Source organism: Dryobates pubescens, chromosome 19 (assembly GCF_014839835.1).
Source record: "Dryobates pubescens isolate bDryPub1 chromosome 19, bDryPub1.pri, whole genome shotgun sequence".
NCBI classification, from domain to species: Eukaryota; Metazoa; Chordata; class Aves; order Piciformes; family Picidae; genus Dryobates; species Dryobates pubescens.
Genome location: NC_071630.1, coordinates 10,875,206 through 10,901,362, shown reverse-complemented (window position 1 = coordinate 10,901,362; position 26,157 = coordinate 10,875,206). Strand labels below are relative to the sequence as shown.

Below are 26,157 nucleotides of genomic sequence, written 5' to 3'. Positions count from 1 at the left end.
TCTGGGCTCTATGTGGGCCAAGAGAGGTGTACCAATTAGCAAAGGCTCCAGTCCTGGGTTATGCCATAGCTTTGCTCAGCACTGATAAATAGCTGCAGCATCCACTTCTGAGGTGCATCAGCTCCTCAGTGCCCAAGTCCCACAGATATCACATGGGAACATAGCAAAGGGCACCTTTTACCCCCCATGCAAATGGCAGAAGGGCAGAAAAGTCAAGCTCATAAACACTTCTCCACATGACACTCACACTGGGACATATAAATCCTACAGTTCTTGGTTGTTGGAAAAGCACAGCAGGTCTGGCAAAGTGAGTGCCCCAAACCTGTTCTTTTCTTTTACAGGGTGAAAATACTTCCCTCATAGCCAGGCCCAGTATCCAAGGACCTAACAAACTCTCATCTCCATCTGGAGACATTTAAGAGCAAGTCCCAGTTTCAGAAGGGATGCAGGGCATGGAAACTGCTCCTGAGGAATTTGACTGGTTTGTCCAGAGGAAGCAGCTGTGGTATGACTACAACAGAAGAAGTTAATAGGAAGGAGTTAATAGACATCAAAATTGTTTTATTAAGGAGGTTTGCCAGAATTTACTTCTTATTAAACCTCATTAGCCAGAGACTGTACTTGTACTCCCTGTTCTTACCCAGTTGCTGCTGCTGCTTGCTGAATAGACCAAGCGATGCTGGAGAGATTATTTCTAAGCCCTTCCCCCTTTCCCTCTCCCCTCCTCTTCTAGGACCACACTGACAGTCCCAAGGGAAACAAGAGAAGAGAGAGGGAGAGGGCAGGATCCACGAGCTCTCACTCAGCATACTCACCAGGAAGCCCCAGGAGTCCAGAAGAAGAGCTGCCACTTAGGACACTGTCTCCTCTGAAAAGGATCAATTAGTGCAACATACGTTACATGAACACATATGAGTATTTTCCTCTCCCAGGAAAGAAGAGATAAAGAGGAGAGAGACTGCGATCTCCAGAGTGCTACAGTGATTTTTTATGTAATCAATACCGCAAAGTACCCCCAGGTCTTTCTGCCGGATTGTACCTCCGAGGAGAGCTGATCCGTTTGCAGCATGTGCACCTCACCTGCGGAGACGCCAGGCACCTGGCAGCAGCCCGTGGCGCAGAGGTAAGGAACTTCGGGGAAGTTTCCTTGCAATTTTTGCAGCTCACTGACTTGTGGTAATAAATGTCTTTGAATGCTTAGCAATTATGAACAAACCCAGGGTTCTTTTCCTGAAAGGGGGAAGCGAGGCGGGGGAGTGTCTTTCAATTGCTTCCCACTCTGCCCCCTGCCCGGTGCTGATAAAATACTTCGCTTTCTGTCTGTCTAACAAAGTTTTCTCCTGGGTGGGCAAACGTTCCCGACATCCCCAGAGCATTTTGCAGCGACACGAGACCAGGTTGATAAGAATAATCATCACTGATACAGCACTTTGCCTCTTAAGGCATTTTACAAACACCTCCTAGCTAATCCTTGCATTACGCCTGACGGGCAGGCAGAACGGGCGGGCAGTGAAAGAGAGGAATGGCAATGAGCGCTCAACTTCAAGCAATTAGGAACTTTGCATGCAGCTGACAGCAGGTAATTGATCACTCTAATAACAGTTAAGCAGCTCAGTTGAGTGTGTGTTTAAGGGTTTATAGAAACTAAAGCGACCACCACCGGACAGCACAAAGATCTAGCGACGGCCGAGATCTGCTGAGAGATGAGAGCGATCTGTTCACATTTGGATTCGCAGGCACCCGACCCTTCGTGAGAATTATGAATGAGGCTGTAGCTCTCTGCTGTGTCTCTGTTGCCAGACAACCAATGAGGCTGCAAAGCAAAGCACGTTCACAGGCTGCAGAATTCAGGAAGCAGCATCGAGCAGACTTTTATTTACAAAAGAGGCACTTACTAATTTTGTGATTTAGGAAAGTAGCAGGAAACTTTTCTCTTGCAATAACCTCTGTTATGTTTTCTCCTCCTTCCTATATCTTTCGGCTGACAGATAACCCTGCTCTGATGCCATTTCGGATGTCCCAGTGAGAACTCTTAGAGATGCCTATTCTCTCCAGAGGCAGTGACCAAGACTATAGTAACATTAGCTACAATTCTTGTAATTCCTTGAGCCACTTCTTTCCTGTCTCCGTTGAAACTCCTCCTGTCAAAGGGGTCCATTACCAAAGAGCCAGGAGGATTTATCACCCTGATCAAGTCTCTGCAGTCGATGTAAAGACAGAGGTCATGATAAATGTTGGAGGCATCAAGTACCTGCTACCTTGGAGTACTTTAGATGAATTTCCCCTGACCAGACTGAGCAAACTAAAGTTTTGCAGCAGCTATGAAGAAATAATTCAGCTGTGTGACGACTATGATGAAGACACCCATGAGTTCTTCTTTGACAGGAACCCCAACGCTTTTGGGATGATTGTTAGCTTTCTAGCAGCAGGGAAGCTGATGCTCTTAAGAGACATGTGTGCCTTGTCTTTTCAGGAGGAGCTGAGATACTGGGGGATTGAGGAATCCAACCTGGAGAACTGCTGCTTTCGGAAACTATTTCAAAAACTGCAGGAGTTGGCTGAGATACGCAAAGAAGAGGACCTCCGGAGGAGCAAAGAAGCTGCATGTGTCTTGGATGAGAAAACCAAATTTGGACAGTTTATGAACAGACTCAGAGATATGGTAGAAAATCCCCAGTCAGGACTCCCAGGAAAAGTCTTTGCTTGTCTCTCCATCCTCTTTGTGGCCACCACAGCTGTAAGCCTTTGTGTTAGCACAATGCCAGACTTAAGAGCTGAAGAAGACAGGGTAAGTCAGTCCTTTTTAACTGGTCTAACTACAGGATTAAAAGAAATGTATCTGACTTGCTAGGCACACCTCATTTAAAAGACAACAGAGATACACAAAATACATAGCCATGAAGTTCAAAACTGTCACTGGTAATGAGACAGTCTATAAAAGGAAATGCATCAATGGCTTAAATTAGATCTAACATTTTCAAAGTGATATTCAATTAAGAATAATGTGGACATTGTTAGCTACAATACAGGAAGGTGCTTCTGGACAGAAAAGATGTTGCAGCTCTCTAAAACAGCATTGTGTTTCCTCCTCAAGAAGCAGTTGCTAGTCTAGTGTAAGTTAACTTGTTTGCACTGGGACTCTGTAGTGCTGAGACTGACACTGGAGTTTTCAGCATGCTTTACAGTCTAGTTAGAAGCAATTTCTCATTTGGGCATGTTGCCTAAAGAAAGGTTTTCCTCTGACATCTTTACTTTTAAAACAGCTGAGTATCTTCTTTTGTGAAAATACAGTCAGATCTTTCGGGAGGAAGAGATAGTCATTAATTTCTATAATGTTAAATTCCAATAGTTGTGTATAGATTAAAGGATGAGAGACAGATGAAGTATTTTTGCAGATACTGAGACTTCAAAGCTGAGCCTCCAAAAATGGTATTTCCATGCTAATAGAATTCTGTATTTGCCCACATATATATGTATATATTGTGGGAGTAATGCCAAATACTAGCTGAGCTGCTCTCTGTATTTAAACCCTTCTCAAGTAAGTCCCCCACACTAATTCAGGGCAAATAAATCAAGTCTCAATCATATACAAAGGATTTTCTCTCTAACACGGTTGCATTTCAGCTTTTAAAAGATTTGCTATTCTAACAATAAAACAGAGGAAAATAACAATCCAAAGTTACTTTGGACATAGTAATGTCCACATTCACCAAATAACCTTGACCAATCCTGCACTTCATTTGCAAACTGCCCTTCAAAAGTGTTGAGGAAATCCTGGTCAAATACACTCCCTGTCCCAACCACTGCTACAAGACAAGCCACTCCTCAGAGTATTGTGTATTCAGAATAAAGTCATTTTTACATTTACAGCTCAGCACGGTGTGCACAATATGAAAATCTGTACATATTTTACTGCCCAAGCACTAAATCAAAGCAGCACACCCATGGTGAAACTATGTCATGATACAACTGATGTCTCAATAAAACTAAGGACAGCAGAGAAGGCTGAAATTTAAGATCATTTCCTGTTCCATTTAACCCCTCAAATATTAACTCACATTTGCATAGGATGACTATTATCTGTCAGCAATAAGTCTGGTGCTCTTGCAGCCTTCCCCAGCTATTACTTTTGGCAGGAAAAACTGTAACACGGTTCCAATCCTTCTTCCAAGGAAGTGCTTTAAATATAGAACATCCTTCTTGCAGCTAGATGCAAAACCACTACAAACTGCTCTAGCAAGTGCTTCCCACTAACTTTGTTAATGGAAGTAGCCTGATGCATTTCATCTTAATTTCCCAACCACTGCAGAAGAAGCTTTTATATACACTTGTTGTGTAAAAGAAAAAGCACATAATGTTTCAGAGCTCAGATCGATGTAACATGTTATGTGTTTCAAAAATAATTAACCATATGTTAGCAAGGGAAGCAAGTTGAGGGTTATAAGTACATTGGTAGCTGCAATGTAAGCTGCTGTTCCTGGATTTCCTGTAAAACACCTATGACATTGCTACTTAGAGATTTGCACATAGATAACTACTTTAAAACAAGCTCAAAATATGGAATATTGAAAGTGAAGAGAAAGGGGTGAAGGATAAACTTAGGCAAAAGACCACATTTGTCCAAGTATTTGGAAACACTCCATTATTTGCACTAACAGCACCAGTCCAATGCACTCTGTAACTGCCCCAGAAGCAAAAAAACAGAGTATTGAAAATTCTATTTGAGCCATCTAAAAATATGTCAGAGAAAACACAGGGGAATACAAGAGACAAAATCCTCATGCTTTGTGGAAAAGTAGAGAATATGAACTACTAAATGGTAGTCAATTAAAAACCCCTCTAAATTTCCATCCCTAAATTCTTAGCTTGCAACACCTGAAAATGTCTCTCTAGGATCTCAAAAGAGCATATTAGCCAGAAGCAGACAGATAACTCAGAGAACATAACTGACTAAATGTACTGCTTCTTGGTTGCAGCTGAGTCATACCCACGCAAACTGCAACTCTGTGTTGATTTGTAACTCAAAACTGTTCACTGGCTGACCTCTGAAAGCGGTTCCAAAATTTGCCAGTAACCTGGGACAGGCATGCAGAATTAGAAATGTTGGCTTTTGGGGCTGAGCATAAAGATCTCACAATCTCTGTTTTCTCAGGGACACCAAACAGTCAAATTCCTCCAGTAAAGTCCCTGAACAACCTGTTAATTCCACACTTTAATTCGAAGATGCCCTATCCTGAGGTTTATTCATTTCCATGTCAAAGCCTGGCAAAACCTCTGTGGTAAATGTGCTTACAAGTACTGCAAGGATACGATCACCAATATCACAAACACTGGAAAGTGAGTTCATTCTGAAATACAAATAAAAAAGGCTTTACCTCTGCTGCATATGTACCACTCTAGGGTCCTTTTTCTCATCATCTCAGCCACATTGAGTGAGAACTGGCTGGCCTCCAGCTCAAGCAGAAGGATCAGAGTCAAAAAAAGAGAGAGAGAGAGATAAAGAATGCAAGGTGACTTCTATTTCACTCAGAAGCTTGGCTGGTCCCACCCCTCAGGCACACGCAATCACTTATCCTTGTAGCAGTTCCTAAACCAGGTCTGCTTAGGGAGAATAGCTGCCTGGACAGGCAGAAGAGCAAACATGAGTCCTCACCATCCGAGGGAAAGTGAAAACTCCAGTCCCCGGGAGACGGATGGCAAGCAGCCAAGGCAAGAGCATCTGCATCAGGGAAGCCCAGTCACCCTGGCAACCAGAGGGGAGGAAGGCAGCCATCTCCACAGGCTGCAGAAAAGGGAGGGGAGGGTTAGCTTAAAGACAGGAAAAGAGCTGAAAGTAAAATCAAGAATGGGCTAGTATAAACGATCCCATGCACAAAGTTTAGAATATGCCAAATGATACTTAGGAAACTCTGCACTAGATATATGAAAGAAAACCACAAATACACAGGCAAACAATTCTGTAGCTATGTTTCACATAAGCATCTGCCATGAATCCCAACTCAGAGTGAACAACCCCAGACAAAAGAGGCCAAAATCTCAGGAAAACTCTAGAGCAGTAAATGCATAGCTGTAGTGACCTCAAGTTGAAGTCTGACCATGAAATAGATATGTAAAGGGATTTATCATACATGGTGCTAAGGAAAGAGGACTCATTAGTAATAAATCATGTTATTTGGCCATAAACCACATTTTCCAGTGGCAAAACAGCCTTACCTAAGATATTTACATCTGTTCTTTAGACCAGTGCATCTTCAGTAAGGAAGCAAATGCAATATTATCAAAATGTAGAAATCAAGGCATATGTGTATGTGGAGACAATTTTAAAAACCCAAACATATTTGGAGGTCAGGAACTCTATTATTGATGGGAGCTGGTAGCTTGAGACAATTACAAATCTGAAACAGACACCATGCATATAGGATAAGATAGCTGAAGCAACACAATCTACCAGCTTTTCCCTCAAAGGAACTAAGATCATTTCACTAGAGACAAGGCAAAAGTCCCATTAAAGTCCCCCAGAAGACCCAGTCCCACATGAGAGTTACAATCAGCATGTAACTGGAATATACTACTCAGCACATCTAACCCTAAGGAAGAAACCTCATTACACCAGAGAACTACAGAATAGAACTACCACAGAAGAGCTTGGACAGGGGGACCGCTTTGAAGCACTCTTGGGATTTTTCCTAGGAAGAGAAATTTCTTATAATGAGTACTTAAAATTGGCATCCTCTAGAGAAATGACTCAGCAGAATGGATACAGCAAGGTCTTTTCTTCAGGCCAGCAAGCAAATTAAGGTCAGGAGGAGAAAAGGGAAAGAAAGAAACCCCATTTCCATTCCCAGTCCTTCAGCACCAGTAACAACCAAACCATTCTCCTCCAGCGTAGATGGCTCCCCACAAATCACACTTCCAAGATGTTGTACGTAAGTGTGCTTTAAGAGAGAAGAAAAGGACTGTTTTCTTCCTCTCTTCTCTGGTGATCAGTGAGTGGTCAGCCCTTGTTACTACTACTTTCTCTATTCACTCTTAACTGACCTTGAGTAGGTTGTAATTAGTTGATGAATTGCATATCTGACATAAGCTGCAAGCAGCATTGTCAGATCTGATGATTTTATCTTGAGAGTCAGAATATTTATTTTTAAAACCCTCTATTTATGAGGCCATTTAATTATGTGAAAATCTAATTCCTTTTATAAGAGTAACATTTTAGTCTTTGAGCACACTGAGAATCCAGACAAGAAGAAAAGACTAGCACCCAGTACCTAAAACATAGAACCATTATTCTGGGGCAATGGTTTTAAACTAGAGCTTGGTAGACTTAGGTTAGCTATTAGGAGGAAATTCTTCACAGTGAGGGCAGTGAAATACTCTAACAGGTTATCCAGAGATGTGGCGAAAGCCCCACACCTGGAGACATTCAAGGTCAAATTTGATGGGGCCCTGAGCAACCTGCTTTAGTTAGAGATGTCCCTGCTCATTGCAGGGGGCTTGGACAAGATGACCTACGAGGTTTCTTCCAACCTGACGCATTCCATGACACTATAATTCTGAATGCTCTGACATGTTTTTCAGTGTTTGATGTCCCTGTTATTTTCTGTATGATACTAAACCCAGTATATTTGGCTTGTACACTAGAGGAAACACATTTTCTTTAAAAGTGGAAGAATTTTACTTTATGGGGGAAAAACAATTTAATGGTCTTATTGTGAAGAGAAGGAAAATCAAACCAGATGTTTGTTTCATCAGGGTTAGCGCTGCCACAGCTATAATATTAATTATAAGAACACACATTGACTTGTAACTCAGTTCAGTATGTGAAGATCTGCATGCACAAGGTCTATCCTCAGTACTCAAGCCATTAAATCCATTACAAAAGCATTAGAATGTAAAGCTTCAACCCTGCCCACAACCTGCAGGTAAGATTAAATATCTCTAGTATGCTTATTAAAGGAAAACCTGGAGATCTTGGGAGGGACTGGAGGAGATAATAACCCACCTGAAGAGCGCCAGTGAGAAGAGTATAACTTAAGTTATGCTGCTCATGTAATCTGCAAAGATAAGTCTTTTCATCAAAGTAATTTGGAAAACTGCTAGAAGAAATCACCTTTGGTGGATTCAATATAACAGCCAGATTTTGGCTGACACTGCTGCCTACCACTGATAGAGCTTTTAAATAAGGGGGTATAAATATTGATCTAAAACTACTTTTCTAGCTGATTAGCCAGGGCAAAATGATTCCTGCTGAAAAAAATATCTTTTTTTCAATGACTAGGACAGAGTACTACTATTGAAGTGAGACACTGTTCAGAATATACCTTAAAAGCAGGACTATTTCACTGTAACTTGGTGCTCAAACTTGACCTGCTAACATAAGCAAACATCACAAAAAGCACAGCCCAGAATGAGTTCCTGTGTTGCAAAGACATTAATGAAATCTTGACTTTCAGAAACACTTCTAATGCTCATTTAAAAGTGTAAGACTACAAAGGGCTGTGTGTGGGGGGGGTGTGTGTGTTCATGCCTATCTATAAATACGGTGGCATATACATATGACTTGAAACTACTTGGAACAAAATTAAGCTGGATGTGCTTCAGTACATTTTCTGGGTTCTTCTTAGGACACTTAACAATGGACACTCATTCTCCTGAATGATCTGTTCATCTTGTGCAATGCTGATTTCTTCTAACCATGTTGACTAGTAATGAAAGTACTGCAGTATTTTAAAGTAGGAAAACACGCTTCACTGAAGCACCAAAATGCTCTCAGTCTACAAGGAGTACTGGGCACAGTAGAATCCAGCTAATTTCTTTGCTTCATGGACTGAATTAGTTAAATTAATAACAGTTTAAGAAATTTATTAAATAAGAAGCCACAGAGCAACAGAAATCAGAATATTCAAGCCTGGGACTTTGATATACATATATAAATTATTGCTTTATGGGATCTGCCTTTTTTGAGCTCTCCTGCTCAAAAATTTGCAGCTAGCTTTAAAGGCACAGCCTAAAACTGTCACCTTTGCACATCTGTTCAGAAACATCAAGAACTTTGACCTTGAGACAGCACCATTATGTTAAGACTCTGATTTCATAGTTCCATATTCTAAGTAACTTCTTCCCAAGGATCTGCAAGCGGAATTGAATATTTTAGCATTAAATCTAATATGTACAACATTGATGAAGTTCACATTACTTAAGCTGTGCTCTAGATAACTCAAAAGGGGCACCAGTGGCTGGTAAAAGCTGCTGAACATCTGTGTCTCAGCTTACCCTTGCTGTCAGAGAGAACTATTTTCTTTAGGAAGTCTGCACACTCAATGAGTAAACGGATTCTGCATGGTTTTCCAAAGCTGGCTCTGCCAGTACAAGGTCCAGTGTTTGGAAAGCACAATCAGACATTATTGGTTTGCCTTATGTTCATCCAATCTTGGCTGGATCCCAGCAGCACTAAGTCTCCAGGCTTCGCACGCTATCCTGGGGAGACACCCAGCTGTTCCAGCTGCTGTGTGATGGGCAGCTGATCCACTGCTGTCCGATGTGACAACACATGTGCTCCTCACTGGGAAATAGGCTTCCTTCTCCCCTTCGCTGCTTTCAAGTTCAGAATACCTACAATAAGGTAAAAATCCTGTTCACTGTCCTCACTTGATTAATCTCAAGGGACTCATCACAGACGATTACTTACTGAATGCCTTTTGTGATTTTTTGAAGGTGGGGATCTCCTCTGAGTGAGGCAATCTATCTTTGGAAAACACTATCCCAAATCAATGCATCCACCAAGTTCTTAGCAATAATGCAACAAGTAGTAAAAATAAATAACCACTTGAATTCCTATGTGTTTTAGAAATTCCTCTTTGCAGATGATGGAAATCCCTGAGGACTCTTCAGTTTACTGCTGCAGTCAAATTCACAATCAGGTCTTCTAATTCTGAGCAAATCCATTTGCTAGTTTCATTGCAGCATGTTCATGCAGCAAGTGTGGGGTTTGCCATAGTGTCAGTACCTCCTACTACTTGTATCAGATAAAGCCACATTTGGGACACTGCTGTACACCCTATGCTACACAGGTAAAATAACATGTAGTTCCTGCTCCAAAGAACTTACAGTGCAGTGAGGAAAAAAAGTGGAAAAGAAAGGGTAACAAAGCAAATGATTTGACCAGCAGAAAAACTGTAAATTGAAGGTCATCCTCCCATACCCTGTAGTTCTGACTATATTGTTCCTTACTGTTACAACATGAAATCTCTTAAACTTCTTACTAGAAAAACAAGACAATATTTCCACATCTTTCTCCTAACACAAACACTGGGGTCACAAATTCTATTAAATCAAACTTATATTCTTCTGGCTGATTCTCAAAGTGCTTGCAGAATAAGGATCCAAGCTTAAAAGTTAATTGAAATGTTTTATTTTAGTTACACTTTTGCCCCAGCTGAGATAATTATGTGTGGGTACAGAGATAATAATTTCCTTTATGTTCTTTCTAATGTCCACATTAATAAAATCCCAATATTAGTTTAGCTTCCTCAAATGCACTAGTTGCAGTAATTGTTTTCCTAAGGCCAGGCTCCTTTCCCATAAAGCAAAGTGAGAGGGAAATGGCTCTGTGTTCAGAGTATGCAGCACTTCTTTAACAAGCTCATCGTTCTGGAAATCAGGTTACAGCCTCTTTCTCAGCAGGCTGTAAACCTTTTGATTATATTGTACCAGCCTGTAACCATAAATCCCAGTACTGAAGTGATCCATAACAGAGGGTTTCCAAGTTCTCCCTAACCATCATTTGATTCAGCAGAGCATGGTTTAATTATTCAAATGACAGCAGCAATGCGGTCGCAGTGATTCAGCAGTACCTGCAGCACTGCAGCTGGATCCCACAGCTCCAGGTAGGCAGAGAGCACAGACTGGCACACTACTTCCTAACTGAGTCATCATTTTGCAACCAAAAGGGATTTCTTCCCTGCATCTGTTCACTTTCTGCTGTGGACTGGGATAAGAACAGCTGGCATCTGGTTAGGTATCTTGGTTCCCTACAATGAGGTCATGTTCTGCCTCTGCTCCTGCCTAATCACTCTCCAGACTTGCAACCTCACCCTGTAGATGCATCACCTTGGATGTGTGAACAGGCAAGAGCAAGAATCAAAGCTTGTTTCCCTACTATTACATTAGCTTGTAGGAAGAAGCTGTAGAATAGGATACACTGGCTGGTTATAAACTTGAGAAGTACAAAAGGCTGGAAAGCAGCACCCTGCCCAGGAAATGGCAGCCTTGGGCTTACAGAATCATAGAATGCATTGAGTTGGAAGGGACCTTTAAAGGACATCTAGTCCAAACCCCTCTGCAGGAAGCAGGGATATTTGCAACTAGATCAGGTTGCTCAGAACCCCATCAAGACAGAGAGGAGAAATCCTGTAAGTTTTGCTTCTAAGTCCTCCTGACAGAGGGATGAATGGTTTTACTCTGCATGGGCCAAAAGGCCAGACTGCAAGAAGAGCAATCTTGCTGAGATAAGCCTCTCTAAATGTTAGATACCACAAGCAGGCAGAAGGCAGGTTGATAGCCACAATACAGGCTGATCCCATCTGGACACTGGCCTTTGTCCACAAAATAGTGTGGAGCAGTCGGAAGGATCTGAACAGTAACTGGCTGCAGCTGAATGTGCCAAACAAAATCTGGACTTGCCAGGGAAGGTTTAGCAGATGTGACCTTCCATCAGCCACAAAGCCAGACATATTTCTGGCATGAAAGATGATGTTCTGGCAGTCTGTCCTTTGACTTCAGAATGTTAAGCAGGTCTGGGTCCTGTATTTAAGGAAACTCTACTTTAGGACTCTGGTAGGATTCTGAACCAAGAAGAGTCAAGCGTATTGCTTTGTCAGTTACTTCCTTACTACATTTTGAGACTATTTATTAAGGGTGACTGAACACCAAACCAGCCTTTATTTGGAAGAAATCACTGCTGCTTTTGGGGTGGATCTAGCTGGGAGGAGGTGTCAGATCCTTACTTCCACTCTAAAGCCTTGAAAATACTCTGTAGGGATGATGTGATTCTGAAATAATCCATACCCTGATCAAGCAGTACTCATTAGCAAGGTGTTCTACAAATAATGGTGAAAGTTTGGCCATTTAACTAGGAAACAGATTATTTGACACATGAAACACTTAAACCCATGAACATCATTAAGAACAGAATTAAGTGGTGAGCATAGAAAGGAGATGATGTGAAATGTGGCAGGTTTGCCTGTTTTACATCCTAGACTTCTACTCACAGATTTTGTGAAATCCCAAATTACACACCACAGAAAACATGTTCAGATGGCTGCCAAAGACACTTAGAGACTGTCACACCAAGGGCAGAAAGTTGGTACTTCTCCAATTCCTATTCCAATACAGCACTATACAACCAATGTAAAAGGAAGAGCAGATTTTCTTCATGTTAAGAGAAACTTATCAAGCCTCCTTTTGATATTTTCAGATAGTTCTGTTCCCCCTTTTTACACTCCAGAATTTGCTTACTGAGGATTTGTTTGGGTTTTGTCTTGTTTTCAAGAATCTGTTTCAGTTGATACTGGTGAGGGGACCAGAAGTAAAAGGTCTGTTTATTCAATAAGTGAGCAACACAGCCTTCAGCTGCTAACAGGCCAGGCAGACTCAGGTTCAAATGCAGAGAATCCTTGAACAGTTTTGTAAGAGGATGTCCTGGTTTCAGTTAAACCACAACAGAGAAACACACTGAAGTGCATGAGTTGCAGAATAACAGATGATCACTCTGCTTTGTGTTTGCTTCAGCATTTATGGAAAAACACTTCAAAATGAACCAAAGGGCAAATATCCACAGCAAAATGCACTAGGGTAAATCTTTGGCAGTAGGAAATTAACTGGCAGATCAGGTCATGAATCAGAACAACTTTCCAGACCTTAGCAACTAGGCAGGACACAAACGGTCAGCACTGAGCAGACCATGAAGGCATAAGAATATTTCCTTGGTTCTCATCCAGTTATGTATAAATAAACATTTTTAACTTGTCTAGAAAATGTAACTAGTGATGTGCATCTGACAGCCATGGTGGATAGACAAGATATGTATTCCACAGGGGAAATGATGATTCAGTCTCCCTGGACATTGCTACAATTATTGATGCATGTAAAGATATTATTTTGACTAGACGAGACTTATATTTCTTGTGAGATAGGTTAATGCAGCGTAACTCCGAGATCTGATTTTGTTTATTATCCTAGATGCCATTACACTTGGACTAATGCTTCATGGTAAACTAAGTGGGCACTTGACCAGGAAATTTATCTTGTAATTGGCACAAATCTCAAGTTCATTTAGCTTGAATTCGGAATTAGTGAATGAATTTCTTTTCTGTAAACTCCCCTCTGCAACTGAGGTCTGCTGCACATTACCCTGGCCAGTCCTGGACCTTGAAGGTGCAGAACTCCTGAACCTCAGATCCTTTGGAAAAACATACTCCAAGAAAGCTGCAGGAACACTTCCCAGAGTCACAAAATTTCTATTAGAAATATGGTATTCTAAGCATTGTCCCTACGTAGATCCAACTTGCTTAAGCGATTAAAAGCACAACAGAAAAAGCACAATTTATTGACTTCTTGATCATAAACGGGATATAAATTTGATTATATAACCTACAGCTCATCTACACTTTAAAACTGCAGTCTCAGTCCCTTCCATCTCAGTAAGAAAAACAGCCAGAGAAAGGCAACAAGGATGGAATAACTTCATGCAAGGACTAAGGCAGGTAGAATTCTGCAGGACGGGAACAAACTATGCTAGTGGCTGCAAAAGAGGCCTAGAAAATTGCAAATAACAGGGAATGAGTAAGTGTCAATCAAGTAGCCCTTCCAGTGACATAGTTAGGGGTTCCAGATGAAACTAACAGGGACTAGTTCAAAGTAAAAATCAGGTTAGTCTCCATGCAATAGGCAGAAAACAAAAGAAAGACCAAAATTCATAGAAGAGCAATTCAGGTTGCTTACACAAACACCACCTTCAGCTCAGGAAGCTTTTGGAGGAGAAAATGGAAGCTGGGAGACTTGTCTGGGGAGCCTCTTCTCTCATGCAGTGGGAATAGGACACTGGGCTAACTGGCCTCAGTACTGCCATTCTTATATTTTATTATGAACCTGTTTTTTTCATATCTAAAGAGAATTTAATAGAAGTATCCTAAAATGAGCAATTTTACTGTAACACCATAAACACTCTAAGAGAATCCAGAAAATGAGACATTGCCTTACATGGCAGAAAGCAATAAAGAAAAGGAAGCACGAATTGCTTATTATCTCTGGTTGTACAGAAGTTTGAAACAGCCACTTTGCTTCTTTGAGGTGCTTTATAAATTTTAGAAATCACTCAATATTTCAGGCATCAGGTTCAGTATATATCTTTTACATAAAAAATATTGTTTCCTTCATTGCCGAGCCAACTGTTCTTCTCCTATGTAAGATCAATACCAGACACTCATTTTCTTACTTTTATATCATACATTGTAGAATTTCAGCTAGAGACAAGTTTCATAAATCCTTATAAAGTCTTCCATTGTTCAGGAGTGAATCTGCAGGATGAATAAAGTATAAAGTTAGATACTCACTCACCACTGGCTTTGTGATAACTGTTCTCCTGTCATGGTCAATGATAGTTTGAGTACTGATTGATGCTATGATAGTGTAAAATGCATCAAAGTGTTGTGTTGATAAAGCTCAACCAAAATATGCTGTAGCCATAAATAAAGCCTCATCTTCTCATGCTCACAGTCATACCACACTATCTTGAAGCTTTTATATGTTCCAGAATACCATTGTACTTTGGGTGCAAAAAGGCAGACAGGGGGAGAAAGAAGCCAGTAAAAAAAATTGACTCAAAAGGTCTGAAAATAAAATCTCAGAATTCTGCTGCAGTTAAGGATGAGAAAGTTTGGTGTGTTCTGTGTTGGCAGCACTGATCACTAGATTTTTCCCAAATCTGTTTCTTTTGTTCAGAAAAAGGAAATATGTAGCAGTGGTTGTGGCACCGAAATTCCATTATTGACCACTTCTGCAAAAATATCTTTCATGCATCAGAGTATGTGGGCCATAATTTGTCAGTTTAATGAAATTAACAAACATCCATCAGGAATTGGGTGACAACAGCAAGTTTGAAATCTACCACTGACATAAAGGCATCTGTATTTTGGTAAGAACATAGTATTTGAAGTCAGTATGTTATTCTACCTGCTCTGTGGACAACAGTTCTAAGTGAGACATAATACACACTGAGGTAAAAAAATCATCAAAAGTAGTGGAAGAAACAGAAATTTGCTTTGGTGCTTAATATTTCCTTTAACCACCCTGCCTCTCCCCTTCATTCCATTATTCAGTGCTTTTGAAGAAGTTGTTCAAAAAGGATCAAGAATTCTCCAAGAGACTGACTGACATTATAGGGGATACCCTATATGAACAGTACCACATAAGATACACAAATATTCCTAACACATAAACTATTCACATACAAACTCACTGGATGAAATCTATTCCCCAATGTGAATTAAAATTAAATATTATAGAGCCACATTCTCTTTTCAGACACTGTCAACAGAGGAATGAAGACTGGCAAGGAAAGACGCTTGGGACTCTCTGGCAGATCTTGTATATAGACTGACTAAATCATGGCATGTCTACGCTAGGTAATGGAGTGAAATAGTCCTTCTGCCAGATGGTAACCCAGCTGCAGTATTTCTAGGCTTGAGTTAGTCACCTCCACACAGAACTACTGTGCTGCATGGATAAATCAGTTCCCTCTGACAGAAATGGGGCTGGCTTTGCTGCATGCCTTCATATAGTGCAGGTATGTCTGAAGCAAACACATCCTTTTTTTTTCTGTCTCCTGAAAAAAGGTGAAACAGAGAATTCTCTGCATTAGTCACAGTGTCAGAGACTGATATTGTCACTCTTGTGTTTGCTGCAGCAGAAAAAGGGGTTTGAATCATATGCAAACATTTCTGAAACATCTTTTGTAAAATACATAAAAAAAGACAAAGTGTGCAACAAGGGAGAACTCATCATCCCTTACATCCACAACTATGCATGAAGAGAAAGAAAACACACAATAACATTTCTGAAAAGTCTGATTTGAAGGATGGTCTTCTGCAAAATGAAATACACATTTTGGAAGCTGACTGCACAATTGCTTTTCCAAAATATACATGACTTTCCACAGAGAACAGTGAGACAACCGAGGATGGTGAGAAGAAAATCTCTCAGTCAGTCCTGACAATGCTATACCTTGCTATTTCACACTCAATTCAAGAGACACCATAGATCTTGATGGTTAAAACCTTCAGCAAACCAAGTATCTTTGCTTGTATTTTCCAAGGAAGGAATAGCGAAAACTACATGAAGATCTGGCAGCAATGCCACCTGTAAATGTATACAGGTAAATAAGTAATAGATGTACTGGAAATTTAGTCTAGTTAACAAAAAAATAAAATCAATCTGGATGGGAACAATGAATAATTCACAGGCCACATCACTAGAATGACCACAGGCAGGTCTGTGCAGGGTCCAGGCTGCACTGTACAAATAATTTACGACTCAGAAAAAGTGAACACTGCATAACACAAGTGCTGATTGCAAGCAATCTCATCAAGCCAAGTCAGCAGCTCTGCAAACATCAATACACTCTAGGCACTGCCATGGCAATTACTTCACATGGGGCTATAACCTGATCTTGTACTCATTAACTCCGCCAGGGCCAAGTCTCATCACTTTCTGTGGTGTTTATTTTAAGAGATAAATTTTGATCTCGACAGTCTACTGTGTAGTGAGAGGAAAAATCCCCAAACAGTGCTACAGAGCTACATTGTTCTGAGGGTTAGACAGAATAAAACCTACACATAAGGGATATGTTACTGATTTACATGGGGAACCTCGGACAACCAATGATCATTACATGTGATGACCACAGAGTGACTGGATATAAACACTGAACAAAACCACTTGTTACCCCTGAGAGCAGCAGTCATTTTATCACATGACACACTTAAAAGCCCCAACATCATAATGCAGTGCAGAGGAGAACTGAACATCAGTAGTAAGTTATGTGCTTCCCATGGGGTATTTAATCAATTTTGCTCATGAAATTTGGCTGGGAATGGATAATGTTGTGTCAGGAACTGCTTCTCTGAATTGTTTCACTTCAGAGACAGGCTACCATGAAAGATGCATACAGAAGGCCTGACTTCATTCTACAGAGGTTACAAAAAGCCTTTCATGAACCAAGGGTCTGAAGTGATTCCTGAATAACACATGGACACTCTGCTCTCCCAAAAGGACATTCTTTCTCTGTATTAAATCCCTCTTCATAGTCCCTAATTCTGCTTGACCTGCTGCACTTGTGAAAATTTCAGAGATGCAAGTCCCTGTTCAGCATGAATATAAGGAGAATGTAAAGACTCTTTAACCTTGCTAAGCCTACCAAAGTTGGACCTGGAAAAAGCTATTTGATAAATGGAATTACCTGCTTGGGTTTTCTGGAACATGGGGTCATATTCTGGACCCACATTCTGAGTCCAGTATGGACTTTGAAAGGGTTGTGACTCTAGGAAACCTCCTTCTCTGGTTCCCAGTTAGAGCTGACATTTCCCAACTTTACCAAAAATCCCAACCCCATACACTTCAGTGTTTTGATAATGTGCTCAGCAAAGAAAAGCACAAAAAGGTGCTTCAAAGTCAGCCAAAGTCCATGAAAGTCTCCAGTTCACTTGAAGTGAGTTTGGATTAGAACTGTAATCCAAATATTTGCACCAATGCAAGAGCTTAATGTAAATATCAGCTTGTCACTGGGAAAATGTCACACAAGTACCTGCTAGGTGGCATTCTTCAATAAACTTAATCACAATGCTTAAAACCCAAAACCCAGCAGTAGTCCAATCACATGACCAGGTTTCTTAAGAACATATTAATTCTCTGTACAGGAATGTTTTTATCTAAGGATGGATAGGGTGTGTAAGAAAGCAGTGACATCAGTATTCAATGCCAGTATGCTCTTTTCAGGGGCAGGTGTCCAGCTGCTAAGCAGTACATGCTGCTTTTGTTGCTATTTCTTATCTTGTATAGGGAAAAAAATGGTGGCAGGATCTGGTCTGATTTTTGATGGTTGGAATCAGTGAGCAGACACTGTACATATGAAAGAGGCACTGTGTGCACCACAGTCCCTGTAACTGATGTTCTCTTTGGATGGATGCTAACCTAGTGGATGCCCATCAGTAGAGGATAAGTCTCTTTCTTACCTAAATAATTACATGTTCACTTAACATTTGCCTCTTTGTTTCACCAGAACAGCCCAAATAAGGTTTCATATTTTTAAGCTCATCTCAGGAAAATACAAAATATGAATCTAGAATTTGGCAATTTCTTAGATAACACACCCGAGAAAATGCTGCTTGTATCATGTGGCCTCTGTACTGGGAGGGGATTCTTCCAGGCAAGTTTCACCTAGTGGGTGGATATTAACTTTCCTTTAGATTAAAACATTTACCTGTGCAGATAGAAACAAGATCTGTATATAGCATAACTGAGCTAAAGATTTAGATGACTTGATGAATATCTCTGAACTACTTTTAATTGCACTGAGTGCACAGCACTTATGGAAGCACCATGCATTGAACAGCACCAGAAGTTTACAGAGACACTCAAACATTAATCTTTCTTTGAAGAGAAACCAATTTCTGTGTAGGCTTATAAACCAGTCAAGTTTCAATTAATTTCTCTTCAAGAGCAGAAAGCGGGGACTTACAGGCTGCATGCCAAGATTTTATGCAGAGACAAGTTTCTTTCCTTTGTACTTGAAGGAGCAACACAATAAAAATAGGCAGGTAGATATATCTATTCATTAAGGTATTTCATATGCTCACAATAACTTATATACCACTGAAAGATGGCTGCCATATGACTACCTGCTAGCTGGGAGCTGATCATTTCTGATACCAATGACTCAAGCAGATACATATTGCTTCTTCCTTAGTGTTTTTTGGATATTGGTTCACAGGCTGTTCTTTTATTTCATTCTCTTTTTGTTTTGTGTCAGGGTGAGTGTTCCCAGAAGTGCTATTACATCTTCGTCATAGAGACCATCTGTGTGGCTTGGTTTTCCCTGGAGTTCTGCCTCCGATTCATTCAGGCAAGGAGCAAGTGTCAGTTCTTCAAAGGACCCCTAAATATCATTGACTTCTTGGCTATTTCACCCTATTATGTTTCGCTCATCTTCTCAGAGGATGACTCAAATGAGGAGGATGACAGACCAAGCAGCAACACATATTTGGAGAAGGTTGGTTTGGTGCTACGGGTTTTACGTGCCTTGAGGATCTTGTACGTAATGCGCCTTGCCCGACACTCCTTGGGCTTGCAGACTTTGGGCCTCACAGTTCGGAGATGCACACGGGAATTTGGCCTGCTTTTACTCTTCCTATGTGTGGCTGTCACTCTCTTTTCTCCTTTGGTCTATCTCGCTGAGAATGAGTCTGGGAAGGTGCTTGAATTCACAAGCATACCTGCTTCTTACTGGTGGGCTATCATTTCAATGACCACTGTAGGGTATGGAGATATGGTACCACGGAGTGTCCCAGGCCAGATGGTGGCTCTCAGCAGCATCCTCAGTGGCATTCTCATCATGTCTTTTCCTGCAACATCAATATTCCACACTTTCTCCCATTCCTATTCGGAGCTGAGAAAGGAACAGGAACGATTGCAGTCCCGGCTCAACAGAGTGAAAAATGCCAATCGCTCTGGTGAAAGTGACACCTTCAATGAGACAGACAGCTTGATCCTGGAGGATCAAGCATCACCCATCAAATACATTTACACAGGGAACTAAGCTTGGTTGCAAAACATTCCCAAGAAAGGAATAGAAAGATACACATATGTACATGACTACGATACACAAAGCAAAGCAACAACATAGGTTATGATGCCAGCATAGGTATAATAAGCAGTCAAACCAACTCAGCTTGCTCCGACTCCTCATTATAAAGCTGGAGGTTTTGAGAATGTCAAAAGTCAGAGTTTATTCAACAATAAATATTCATTCCTCTCTGTGATTAATAAGAATAAACTTTGATTCTGCCAGTCATGTATCGTGCTGTATACCTAATATTGAACTAGTAACAGAACAGCTTCTGCTGGCACAAGCACACTTGTTATTTTATTTGCCTTTGAGTTTCCAACTTTCTTGCAACATCTTGAGCCAAGCATTAGAATGGATTCTTTCAGGGCTACACACCAGTGTTTAAACAATGCTCATCTACCAGGCACAGAAGCGGCAGCCTCAATACAAATGTGAGTTCTGTATCTAAAGCCACTAATAAGCTTAAAATTAAAGCACTATATGTGAAAGCTTTCAAAGTTTGCCTGTAGCCAGATGATCAACCTATAAATAACAAATTGCACTGCTTTTGTATAAAATACATTGTGCTTGCAAGAGAATTTGCTTGAAAGGCAGTTGTTGTCTACAAACCATGAATGTTTCTTACTAGGCAGCAAAAGCTTTCAAACTTCTTTTTCATATACTGATTTAAAGTAATAATGAGGAATAAAAAAATCCCAAGCTTACTGACCATATCAAAAAGAGTTGGTGTTATCTTTTTCACTGAATGGTGATGGCTTTTCTGGAAGAAAGGTAAAAAACAAGAGTTATTGAAAAATAAGATGATGTCTCAGAAATATCCATAGGTAGAACAGTATAGTGAATGATTGCCAGAGAGGCAGTGGGGGCCCTGAGAATCTGGGAAGGCTGCAACCCTGGAATTATTCAAAGCTGTGCTGCATGTGGCCTTTAGCAACCTGGTCTAGTAGGAGGTGTCTCTGTGGTGGAACGAGATGATCTTTAAGGTCCCTTCCAACACAAACCCTTCTATGATTTCCTAATGCAAGCTAACTTCTGAACTACCCAGAAATCAGCAATGTTACTCCACAGGACATTGTAGGTGATCTTTTACAATTCATTCTTTCAGACACTGTGAGTGCAGCTGGTGAAACTGACACCAAGATGCAAAGACCAGGTCTGTGCAAACCCCTGTATGCAAGGGTGTGTCAACTCACAGGTCCTCAGTTTGTAGCAGTGCTGTTGATACCCACAGCGCTTTGACATGCTGAATGCTGGACATGTATTTAAGTGAGATGAATCAAGGCCTACATTATTTTTTAATCAGATTTTCAGCTTTCACTATTCCACATCTTGAATCCTCCCAAAGTTCCCATGATCTTGTGATGGAGCAAAGCTCAGCAAAATGACCATTCAGTTCCATTTTTCAGGCACCGATTGGAGCCTGGGGGTACTTCCAGGGGTTGTGATCTATCCCCCACATGGACATGCAAACACAGGCACTTGCAGACTTACACAATTTCATGCAGGCTGGGGGGGTGGGGGGTGGGGGTGCCAGTTTTCAGATGCTATCCCCATTGCACTGCACAGCTTAAGAACAGAAAAGCACAGCTGTCTGCACAGTTGGGATCACATGACTCAAATTAATCTCTTGGATTTATCTTGCTATTGACCTTATGATTTATACCAGGCAAACTGCAGCAGATTGTAGATGGGATGTTCCAACACAACTGGGACGAGTCAGCACTAGATGACAGGCATTTATATTTGCCACAAAAAGGGTGGAATTCCTGCTGGTTTATGCATAGGCCAATCTCACCTTTAACTTTTTTTGCAATTAGCATTTATTTTATTACTATCAATTCTCTACAGTAGATTTATTTAGATAGTGACCCAGAAAAAAATCAATCCCAATCTGGACCCAGACCTCTCCTGGGTCCCATGCATGGTGATGCCAGCCTGATTTCTCTGGGACAGTCTGTATTTCTTTACAAATTTTCCATTTTCTTAGGAAAAGCAATTGCACACTGTCACAATACCCAGCACAGTCCACTACTGCTGCTCTGGTCTGGCAGAGCCAAAGACAGTGCTTGCTCCCTGCTGACTGATGATGGCTAGGACACAGAAGTGGAATACCACTTCCAGACAGGTTGGACTTGATGATCTTTGAGGTCTCTTCCAACCTTGGTGATTCTGTGATTCTGTGACACATTTCCTGATACAAAAGACCCACATCTTGTGAAAGCTGTTTCTCTCCACTAACACAGCCAAGCATTTAAGCTTGTGTAAGTTGTCCCAAAACACAAGACAAGAACGTGCTGCAATATGGAGGTAAAAAACCCCAAACAAATCTCTAATGTTTAACAATAAAGTAAAAGCTTGTATTTTCAGACGAATCAGAGCCATAACATATATTTCTGTTTTTAATTCAACCTCCTACTATAGATGGCTCTGGGCTGCACCAGCTTTCAAAGAGAACGTCCTTCATGATTCATTGAGTTACTAGGGAGGGAAAAAATATGTTGAGAGGAACATTTAGTTCCAGTGTAACTCAACTGAGTAACAAATTCAGAACAAGCAGTTACAATTAGCAGATATTGTTGTTGCCAAGATCATATAATTTTATAACCAGACTTAATTAAAAGAGCAGTTTAGGTGCCCAGCATGCAGCTTCTCTTAGTTCAAAGCCTTTTCACAGAATCTAAATCCTGGAAGGAGCAGAGGAGAAGCACCCATTGGCCAGGGGAAACCACATTGCTCAGCCCTCATCAATGCATCATATATCTTGTTAAGCTTCCGATTGCCACTCTGACACAGAAACAATTCCTACTGTAAAATGAAGTGACCCACAAAACTCAACACCCTGCTGCTTTGACAGATATCCTGCTCTGCAAACCATCTAGAGACACCAGAAAGTGTGACTGAGTCACATGAAAATGTAGTACAGGACTCTTGCCATTATTGATCTGACTTGTAAGCTAAACATGGGGCATGGGGTTCAATCATGGCCTAAATGCAAATTTCCTATGACACTGAAATTGCACCGAGGAGATAAGACCTTTGCTTTGACCTAGCTCTCATTTCTTCAGGGATCATGCAGATTGTTTCAAATTCTCACTGCAGCCCTTGTACCTCCGGCCATTCTCCATCTGTTTCTCCTCTTTGACTTTCATTAGCTCCTCTGGTAGAGAAGCATTACATAAAATGGACATATCATTATTTAAATAATGAACTCCCATTAATTTCATAGGTTCAGTATTTTATTATTTCCACCTACTATGAGATCTCCTGAAACTTCCTTTTCATCTCACTCTGGCAATCTGAAGTTTGAATCCAATCATTAGTATTCATAATACAATTACTATCAGGTTTATTGTTTAAGTCACATATATTCATTGGAGGGAACAAGACATTATTTTAGGGGTAAATTGCAAAAGAATTCACTAAAGGTACTGCACATCCTATGCAGACATTATAGCAAAAGCTATTTAAAAATTGTGTTGGTCAACATTTTTGTTTCAAAGATATCCAACCAGTATTCTGCAGTTATTTTTAACAATTAAGCACCTCTTCTGATAGGCATTACACTCAGCATATCCCCTCTGATTTTATTCCTAAGGAAAGATTTTTCTTCCTGCTTCTTTTTCTTTTTTTTCCCTTTGTTCAGAAAATTATTTTAATACATCACAGTAATCTATAAATAATGAAGAAAACCAAGAAGGCCAAGGAAATGAAAAGTGCAGCACAGTCCCTGAAGGAGCATTAGAAAGTTTTCACTTCTATTAGCAATACATTATTAGCTACATGTTAAAGTTAAAACTGATAAAAGGCTGATACAAGACTCATGCTTTCTAAATGGAATCGGTTTTCTGCACAGTAAAAAGCTGCACATTTTACTGAAAGCATTAAAATCCTTCTTTTGAATGATTTTGCTTCTGCAGCAATGGCTTATCTGAGCTAAACAGGGCTCTCACCAAGCTGCTGAGTCCCAGTCATGGCGTAAGTCCTAAGACATGGAACAAGGTTGTGCATATATCCAGTTTAAAGCAGAGAGACCGAGCTGAGTCTTACTCTTTCCTTCCAAGACACCAGCATCCAGCTCAGCTGAGATCTGCAAAACCCTTGACTAGTTTGGGCAAACTGGCTGTGGTATATGGGGTGCAGATCTTGTAGGTAGCTTCAGTTTCTAATTTGAAGTCTTAGGATGACATCAAATACTCTATGTTACTCTTCTATTTATTTTTCCCCCTTCTGATGGTCCCAGATTACTAACATGAGACTCACAAGGAAAAGAAGATAAAGAACCCAGGTGTCTTCCTTCCCCATGTGCTCCTGTCTTTACCATTTTACTTCTGATAAAAGCTAGCTCTCAAAAACTAATTTTCCCCCCAAACTTAGTATTCCTGTAATTCCATCTTGCCAGTATCTGATTACCACAAAAAGCTCACACAGAGGTGAAAATAATCTGTCCCAAAGCTACTTCACCATTAAGAGAGGTCTGCATTCAGAATAGCACCAAGCAAACAACTCATATAAATTGTAGGCTTGGAGCATCAGCACCAAGTATTTAAGGAGCACCTCAGCAGAATATTACAGTAGATTCAGCAAAAGGGATAAAAGTCCAGCTTGGATTTCATTATTCCCACATTTGGTTCCTGATATAACTGTTCCAGTTGCAGAAATCAAGCACATGTGTAAAAGAGAATGGCTGTAGAAGACCCTCTGGGTGTTTTCTCTTCTGAAAGTTATAGTCTGTTATATCACCAGTAACAAGTCCCATAAGTAAGTAATAAAACCTAATCATCCTGAAACAACACTTCAAATTTTAAATCCTAAATGAAAAGGTCTACTGCTTCATACCTGACAATTTTGTTTCAAAACATCCTTTAAGACTTAATGAATTGATGTGGAACTCCACACATGCATATAATGAAGTCATCACATCTTCCTGCTTGCCAGTTCTAGCATTCAGCCAAATATTAATCAGTCAGACACTAACTACAAGCTTTTAGCTCATCTTCTTCAAAATAATTTATTTTCATCAGCTTCAAGAAACTATGACTATTCTCAGTAAGGACAAATGGAGTGATACAGAATGCTGCTTCTGCCTAAAGTTAAGCAGATGAGGGACCATTTATATTGACCTTGCAGGGCCATGGAGACATCACAAGACTCTATGAGAATCCAGTCATGTTTCACTTCATTTCAGACAAAACAGGATGATCATTCCACATGTGCTTTTAACTCTGCATCCAGGTCCACATCACTTCCCACACAAAAAGGATGCAGACCAAGTACCTTCCTGGTTTCATTGCTTCTTTTGTTTTTGCCTGCCCACTTTGGAACCTCACATCTTGCATTGTTCCTTTGCTATACAAAAATCCATCTCCTTAAAGAATTTCCTTATTAAAATTCATAACCTTAAAGGAACAGTGTGACAAATACTGAAGATAATTGCATTGTACTCATAAACAGAGAATACTAATATAACAAAGGAAATGCTTTTATGTCCTTCAGTCACCAGGTCTTGTGCTGTCCTTTAAATGTCTTACACGGTCTTTTAAGGAAACATATGCTAAATTTTTCTAATTAAAAATTCACTTGCTTATCACTGTTCTTCAAATATCTTCACCAGAACAACAAAGCAGTTATCAATCATAAAACTTTATGCCTTGAGGATCTGCTTCTCCAAATTATGTAAGGTTTAATTAGTCTGGTGTATTGCCATTACCTACCTATCCTGAAGCTTTCCAAATTGCCCAGTTCCATCCAAATTAGTCAGAGATGTTGTACCTCTGAGGGACTTTTATATGAGAGTTTGACAAAAATCACCTCAGCTCAAAGGCAACAAAGTCCAGGAAATTTCAAAGCTTCAGGTAGATGAAAGAGATATGAGCTGCTCATCACAGTATCACAGTATCACAGTGTCACCAAAGTTGGAAGAGACCTCAAAGATCATCAAGTCCAACCTATCACCCAACACCTCATGACTAGACCATGGCACCAAGTGCCACGTCCAATCCCCTCTTGAACACATCCAGGGATGGTGACTCCACCACCTCCCTGGACAGCACATTCCAATGGTGAATGACTCTCTTGGTGAAGAACTTTCTCCTCACCTTGAGCCTAAACTTCCCCTGGTGCAGCTTGAGACTGTGTCCTCTTGTTCTGGTGCTGGTTGGCTGGGAGAAGAGACCAACCCCCTCCTGGCTACAACCACCCTTCAGGTAGTTGTAGAGGGCAATGAGGTCTCCCCTGAGCCTCCTCTTCTCCTGGCTAAATAA

General features: G+C 40.6%; 1 protein-coding gene across 2 annotated transcripts; it reads left to right on the top strand.

Moving 5' to 3' along the window:
* Window positions 1-775: 775 nt before the first annotated feature.
* KCNG4 (potassium voltage-gated channel modifier subfamily G member 4) lies at window positions 776-20,581 on the top strand. Of its 2 annotated transcripts, none has more exons than XM_009904484.2 (3): window positions 776-1,123; window positions 1,989-2,788; window positions 19,082-20,581. In XM_009904484.2, the coding sequence occupies exons 2-3, from the start codon at window positions 2,039-2,041 to the stop codon at window positions 19,865-19,867; spliced, it is 1,536 nt and encodes a 511-aa protein (XP_009902786.1). In that variant the 5' UTR covers window positions 776-1,123; window positions 1,989-2,038; the 3' UTR covers window positions 19,868-20,581. The 2 variants fall into 2 exon arrangements, with proteins under 2 accessions (XP_009902786.1, XP_054026169.1); XM_054170194.1 differs by lacking the exon at window positions 776-1,123 and adding an exon at window positions 1,304-1,579.
* Window positions 20,582-26,157: the final 5,576 nt, after the last annotated feature.

What these genes read in the sequence shown, in the direction of transcription:
- KCNG4 (XM_009904484.2), top strand. Translation starts at nt 2,039, where the DNA reads ATGCCTATTCTCTCCAGAGGCAGTGACCAAGACTATAGTAACATTAGC. An exon ending in TAAGAGCTGAAGAAGACAGG is followed by an intron (nt 2,789 to 19,081) that starts GTAAGTCAGTCC and finishes GTTTTGTGTCAG; the next exon opens with GGTGAGTGTTCCCAGAAGTG.